This window comes from Coregonus lavaretus (assembly GCF_964263955.1).
Source record: "Coregonus lavaretus genome assembly, contig: HAP1_SCAFFOLD_8457, whole genome shotgun sequence".
Lineage (NCBI taxonomy): Eukaryota > Metazoa > Chordata > Actinopteri > Salmoniformes > Salmonidae > Coregonus > Coregonus lavaretus.
Genome location: NW_028163969.1, coordinates 1 through 7,500, shown reverse-complemented (window position 1 = coordinate 7,500; position 7,500 = coordinate 1). Strand labels below are relative to the sequence as shown.

Genomic DNA, 7,500 nt, shown 5'->3' with positions numbered 1-7,500 from the left:
TAGTGGTTTAGAGCGTTGTGCCAGTAACCGAAAGGTCGCTGGTTCTAATCCCCGAGCCGACTAGGTGAAAAATCTGTCGATGTGCCCTTGAGCAAGGCACTTAACCCTAATTGCTCCTGTAAGTCGATCTGGATAAGAGCGTCTGCTAAATGACTAAAATGTAAAATGTAATCCCACCACTCCTGTTTGTACTGATTGTCAGGACATTGTCAAGAGACTGATTTTCACCGATTATGACCATCATCATCTGATTGTCAGGAGACTACCCATTTGGTATGGACATACAGTGAGGCCTACATCGTGGCAGGACCACCGGTGGCTGGGTCCAGAGCTGGTGAGGGTCTGGTGGTTGGGTCCAGACCTGGTGAGGGTCTGGTGGTTGGGTCGAGAGCTGGTGAGGTTCTGGTGGTTGGGTCCAGAGTTGGTGAGGGTCTGGTGGTTGGGTCCAGAGCTGGTGAGGGTCTGGTGGTTGGGTCCAGAGCTGGTGAGGGTCTGCTTCCCACACTGGGTCCCTGTGGTCACCATCATCCTCTTCTCTTTCTGAATGCCCTCAAGCCCTTTACCTGAAGAAGAAGAAGAAGAAGAAGAAGAAGAAGGCTGGAGGATGAATTCACCTTTCAGCAGGACAATAACCTAAAACACAAGGCCAAATCTACCACGGACTTGCTTACTAAAAAGACAGTAAATGAGTGGCCGAGTTACAGTTTTGACTTAAATCTACTCGAAAATCTATGGCAAGACATGAAAATGGTTGTCTAGCAATGATCAACAACCAATTTGACAGAGCTTGAAGAATTTAGAAAATAATAAATGGGCAAATGTTGAACAATCCAGGTGTGCAAAGCTCTTAGAGACTTACCCAGAAAGACTCACAGCTATAATCGCTGCCAAAGGCGCTTCTACAAAGTATTGACTCAGGGGTGTGAATACTTATGTAAATTTGATATTTCTGTATTTAATTTTTAATAAATTTGCAACAATTGTAAAAACATGTTTTCCCTTTGTCATTATGGGGTACTGTGTGTAGATGGGGTTGACATCCAACAAACAAAATCCATTTAGAATTATTATTTTTTTTTTTGGTATTTAGCAGACGCTCTTATCCAGAGCGACTTCCAGTTAGTGAGTGCAGACATTTTCCATTCCCATGCACCTCTCGAATTCAGGTTGTAAAACAACCAATTGTGGAATAAGTCAAGGGGTATGAATACTTTCTGAAGGCACTGTAATGCCCCTGAACATGTACTTTGCTGACTAGGTAAATCACAGAGAAGTAGGGGATTACATATCAATACAAATTGGCAATAGTAGTGAGATTATTGCCTTTTGTAGTTTGACTGTAGTGAAAACAGAATGGGGCATTGAAAGGCTGACCATTTGTAACAGAGGTGGGTTGAAACCATCTTAACCACACAGTTCATAAGGGCCATCTCACCACACTGGTGTGAAGATGATTCTGCATACGGTATTACTTATTATTGACCCGTTTTTATCCAATATATTTAGACCAAATTGCCGCTGTTCACCATGACAATAAACATATACATGATTCACTCACTGCCTCAATAAAAAAGTATCGGTAAGTATCGGTGAAAACTGTTTTCTGCCCCTCCCAAAAGATAACATTTGTGGATAATTGGCCCTCTTTCTGGGACTCACCCACAAACAGGATCAAGCCTGACCTGCTGAGGAGTGACGGACTCCATCCTAGCTGGAGGGGTGCTCTCCTCTTATCTACCAACATAGATAGGGCTCTAACTCCTTTAGCCCCACAGTGAAATAGGGTGCAGGCCAGGCAGCAGGCTGTTAGCCAACCTGCCAGCTTAGTGGAGTCTGCCAATAGCATAGTCAGTGTAGTCAGCTCAGCCATACCCATTGAGACTGTGTCTGTGCCTCGACCTAGGTTGGGCAAAACTAAACATGGTGGTGTCCACCCTAGCAATCTTATTAGGATAAAGACCTCCTCCATTCCTGCCATTATTGAAAGAGATCGTGATACCTCACATCTCAAAATAGGGTTACTTAATGTTAGATCCCTCACTTCAAAGGCAGTCATAGTCAATGAACTAATCACTGATCATAATCTTGATGTGATTGGCCTGACTGAAACATGGCTTAAGCCTGATGAATTTGCTGTGTTAAATGAGGCCTCACCTCCTGGTTACACTAGTGACCATATTCCCCGTGCATCCCGCAAGGGCGGAGGTGTTGCTAACATTTACGATAGCAAATTTCAATTTACAAAAAAAAAAATGACGTTTTCATCTTTCGAGCTTCTAGTCATGAAATCTATGCAGCCTACTCAATCACTTTTTATAGCTACTGTTTACAGGCCTCCTGGGCCATATACAGCGTTCCTCTCTGAGTTTCCTGAATTCCTATCAGACCTTGTAGTCATAGCAGATCATATTCTAATTTTTGGTGATTTTAATATTCACATGGAGAAGTCCACAGACCCACTCCAAAAGTCCTTCGGAGCCATTATCGACTCAGTGGGTTTTGTCCAACATGTCTCTGGACCTACTCACTGCCACAGTCATACTCTGGACCTAGTTTTGTCCCATGGAATAAATGTTGTAGATCTTAATGTTTTTCCACAAAATCCTGGACTATCGGACCACCATTTTATTACGTTTGCAATCGCAACAAATAATCTGCTCAGACCCCAACCAAGGAGCATCAAAAGTCGTGCTATAAATTCTCAGACAACACAAAAATTCATTGATGCCCTTCCAGACCCCTTCTGCCTACCCAAGGACGTCAGAGGACAAAAATCAGTTAACCACTTAACTGAGGAACTAAATTTAACCTTGCACAATACCCTAGATGCAGTTGCACCCCTAAAAACGAAAAACATTTGTCATAAGAAACTAGCTCCCTGGTATACAGAAAATACCCGAGCTTTGAAGCAAGCTTCCAGGAAATTGGAACGGAAATGGCGCCACACCAAACTGGAAGTCTTCCGACTAGCTTGGAAAGACAGTACCGTGCAGTACCGAAGAGCCCTCACTGCTGCTCGATCATCCTACTTTTCCAAATTAATCGAGGAAAATAAGAACAATCCAAAATTTCTTTTTGATACTGTTGCAAAGCTAACTAAAAAGCAGCATTCCCCAAGAGAGGATGGTTTTCACTTCAGCAGTGATAAATTCATGAACTTCTTTGAGGAAAAGATCATGACCATTAGAAAGCAAATTACGGACTCCTCTTTGAATCTGCGTATTCCTCCAGGGCTTAGCTGTCCTGGATCTGCACAGCTCTGCGAGGGCCTGGGATCGGGAGAGACACTTAAGTGTTTTAGTACTATATCTCTTGACACAATGATGAAAATAATCATGGCCTCTAAACCTTCAAGCTGCATACTGGATCCTATTCCTACTAAACTGCTGAAGGAGCTGCTTCCTGTGCTTGGCCCTCCTATGTTGAACATAATAAACAGCTCTCTATCCACCGGATGTGTACCAAACTCACTAAAAGTGGCAGTGATAAAGCCTCTCTTGAAAAAGCCAAACCTTGACCCGGAAAATATAAAAAACTATCGGCCAATATCGAATCTTCCATTCCTCTCAAAAATTTTAGAAAAAGCTGTTGCGCAGCAACTCACTGCCTTTCTGAAGACAAACAATGTATACGAAATGCTTCAGTCTGGTTTTAGACCCCATCATAGCACTGAGACTGCACTTGTGAAGGTGGTAAATGACCTTTTAATGGCGTCAGACCGAGGCTCTGCATCTGTCCTCGTGCTACTAGACCTTAGTGCTGCCTTTGACACCATCGATCACCACATTCTTTTGGAGAGACTGGAAACCCAAATTGGTCTACACGGACAAGTTCTGGCCTGGTTTAGATCCTACCTGTCGGAAAGATATCAGTTTGTCTCTGTGAATGGTCTGTCCTCCGACAAATCAACTGTACATTTCGGTGTTCCTCAAGGTTCCGTTTTAGGACCACTATTGTTTTCACTATATATTTTACCTCTTGGGGATGTTATTCGAAAACATAATGTTAACTTTCACTGCTATGCGGATGACACACAGCTGTACATTTCAATGAAGCATGGTGAAGCCCCAAAATTGCCCTCGCTAGAAGCCTGTGTTTCAGACATAAGGAAGTGGATGGCTGAAAACTTTTTACTTTTAAACTCGGACAAAACAGAGATGCTTGTTCTAGGTCCCAAGAAACAAAGAGATCTTCTGTTAAATCTGACAATTCATCTTGATGGTTGTAAAGTCGTCTCAAATAAAACTGTGAAGGACCTAGGCGTTACTCTTGACCCTGATCTCTCTTTTGACGAACATATCAAGACTGTTTCAAGGACAGCTTTTTTCCATCTACGTAACATTGCAAAAATCAGAAATTTTCTGTCCAAAAATGATGCAGAAAAATTAATCCATGCATTTGTTACTTCTAGATTAGACTACTGCAATGCTCTATTTTCCGGCTACCCGGATAAAGCACTAAATAAACTTCAGTTAGTGCTAAATACGGCTGCTAGAATCCTGACTAGAACCAAGAAATTTGATCATATTACTCCAGTGCTAGCTTCCCTACACTGGCTTCCTGTTAAGGCAAGGGCTGATTTCAAGGTTTTACTGTTAACCTATAAAGCGTTACATGGGCTTGCTCCTACCTATCTTTCCGAGTTGGTCCTGCCGTACATACCAATACGTACGCTACGGTCACAAGACGCAGGCCTCCTAATTGTCCCTAGAATTTCTAAGCAAACAGCGGGAGGCAGGGCTTTCTCCTATAGATCTCCATTTTTATGGAACAGTCTGCCTACCCATGTGAGAGACGCAGACTCGGTCTCAACCTTTAAGTCTTTACTGAAGACTTATCTCTTCAGTAGGTCATATGATTGAGTGTAGTCTGGCCCAGGAGTGTGAAGGTGAACGGAAAGGCTGGAGCAACGAACAGCCCTTGCTGTCTCTGCCAGGCCGGTTCCCCTCTCCACTGGGGTTCTCTGCCTCTAACCCTGTTGCAGGGGCTGAGTCACTGGCCTGCTGGTGCTCTTTCATGCCGTCCCTGGGAGGGGTGCGTCACTTGAGTGGGTTGAGTTACTGACGTGATCTTCCTGTCTGGGTTGGCGCCCCCCCCTTGGTTTGTGCTGTGGTGGAGACCTCTGTGGGCTATACTCGGCCTTGTCTCAGGATTGTAAGTTGGTGGTTGGGGATATCCCTCTAGTGGTGCGGGGGCTGTGCTTTGGCGGAGTGGGTGGGGTTATATCCTTCCTGTTTGGCCCTGTCCGGGGGTTTCTTCGGATGGGGCCACAGTGTCTCCGGACCGCTCCTGTCTCAGCCTCCAGTATTTATGCTGCAGTAGTTTATGTGTCGGGGGGCTGGGGTTAGTTGGTTATACCTGGAGTACTTCTCCTGTCTTATCCAGTGTCCTGTGTGAATTTAAGTATGCTCTCTCTAATTCTCTCGTTCTCTCTTTCTCTCTGAGAACCTGAGCCCTAGGACCATACGTCAGGACTACCGGGCATGATGACACCCTGCTGCCCCCAGTCCGCCTGGCCTTGCTGCTATTCCAGTTTCAACTGTTCTGCCTGCGGCTACGAAACCCCTACCTGTCCCAGACCTGCTGTTTTCAACTCTAAATGATCGGCTATGAAAAGCCAACTGAGAGACCTGAGCCCTAGGACCATACGTCGGGACTACCGGCCGTGGTGACTCCTTGCTATCCCCAGTCCGCCTGGCCTTGCTGCTATTCCAGTTTAAACTGTTCTGCCTGCGGTTATGGAACCCCTACCTGTCCCAGACCTGCTGTTTTAAACTCTAATGATCGGCTATGAAAAGCCAACTGAGATTTATTCCTGATTATTATTTGACCATGCTTGTCACTTATGAACATTTTTGAACATCTTGGCATGGTTCTGTTATAATCTCCACCCGGCACAGCCAGAAGAGGACTGGCCACCCCTCATAGCCTGGTTCCTCTCTAGGTTTCTTCCTAGGTTTTGCCTTTCTAGGGAGTTTTTCCTAGCCACCGTGCTTCTACACCTGCATTACTAGCTGTTTGGGGTTTTAGGCTGGGTTTCTGTACAGCACTTCGAGATATTAGCTGATGTAAGAAGGGCTATATAAAATAAAATTGATTGATTGATTGATTGATCGGTAAACTACTGCGGGTTTATACAGCAATATAATGGACAGCTTCAGGCAAGCTAAATGATAGCAGCTACCCAACCCAACCTGCGTATTTTTTCAGCATTAAATCCAGAATATTCTCCACAATCACGACACTTCTTACTGTTGATAGTGGAGAGAGCAGCCTCGGCGTCTGTATTGGTGAGCCATGTCGACTCGGTTTCTCGGGTCCAGCTTTCATGATACCTCGGTTCGATTATTGTGTCGGACCGGCTTCCTCCACAACCCATCAGAATATCATCCACGGCACCTCTCGCTTCAAAGTGTCAATTTTTACTGACACACAGCTGTCCACGAAATGCCCGTCGGATTCATCTAGGCTACAGCGTCTTCCATTCCTCCGTTGGTCTCTATCGCCTCTATCCACCACGATGATGCTTCGCTCTGATGATCTACGCACGGTGCGCTTCGCAGCACCGCATAGCTCACAGAATGGTTAGTGCTATCCCAGCCTGGTCTCATACACTAGACGTAACATAGTAGAAGTATATCCGGGACACTCAAATTATACTGAACAAAAATATAAACGCAACATGTAAAGTGTTGGTCCCATGTTCCATGAGCTGAAATAAAAGATCCCAGAAATTTGCCATATGCACAAAAAGCTTATTTCTCTAACATGTTTTAATCAAATTTGTTTACCTCCCTGTTAGTGAGCATTTCTCCTTTGCCAAGATAATCAATCCACCTGACAGGTGTGGCATATCAATAAGCTGATTAAACAGCATTATCATTACACAGGTGCACCTTGTGCTGGGGACAATAAAAGGTCACTTTTATTGCAGTTTTGTCACACAACACAACGCCACAGATGTCTCAAGTTTTGAGGGAGCATGAAATTGGCATGCAGACTGCAGGAATGTCCACCAGAGCTGTTGCCAGATTATTGAATGTAAATGTCTCTACCATAAGCCACCTCCAACGTCGTTTCAGAGAATTTGGCAGTACGTCCAACCGGCCTCACAACCGCAGATCACGTGGAACCACGCCAGCCCAGGACCTCTACATCCGGCTTCTTCACCTGTGGGATCGTCTGAGACCAGCCACCCAGACAGCTGATGAAACTGAGGAGTATTTCTGTCTGTAATAAAGCCCTTTTGTGGGGGAAAACTCATTCTGATTGGCTGGGCCTGGCTCCCCAGTGGGTGGCCCAGTCTCCCAAGTGGGTGGGCCTATGCCTTCCCAGGCCCACCCATGGCTGCACCCCTGCCCAGTTATTTGAAATTAAGGCCTAATGAATTTATTTAAATTGACTGATTTCCTTATATGAACTGTAACTTAGTAAAATCGTTGAAATTGTTGCATGTTGCATTTATATTTCTGTTCAGTATAGTATGATATGTCACCTTTG

At 44.8% G+C, this 7,500-nt stretch overlaps 1 protein-coding gene across 1 annotated transcript in view; it reads right to left on the bottom strand.

The window, feature by feature from the left end:
* The window catches only part of LOC311117622 (uncharacterized protein), a gene marked incomplete at both ends in the record, with an annotated part of 6,823 nt that extends 444 nt beyond the window's left edge, over positions 1 to 6,379 (bottom strand). The window contains 2 exons of the mRNA XM_084192557.1: positions 286 to 563; positions 6,253 to 6,379. Coding sequence (XP_084048683.1) covers positions 286 to 563; positions 6,253 to 6,379 — 405 coding nt within the window. The remainder of the gene's footprint in view (positions 1 to 285; positions 564 to 6,252) is intronic.
* Between the last annotated feature and the right edge of the window lie 1,121 nt (positions 6,380 to 7,500).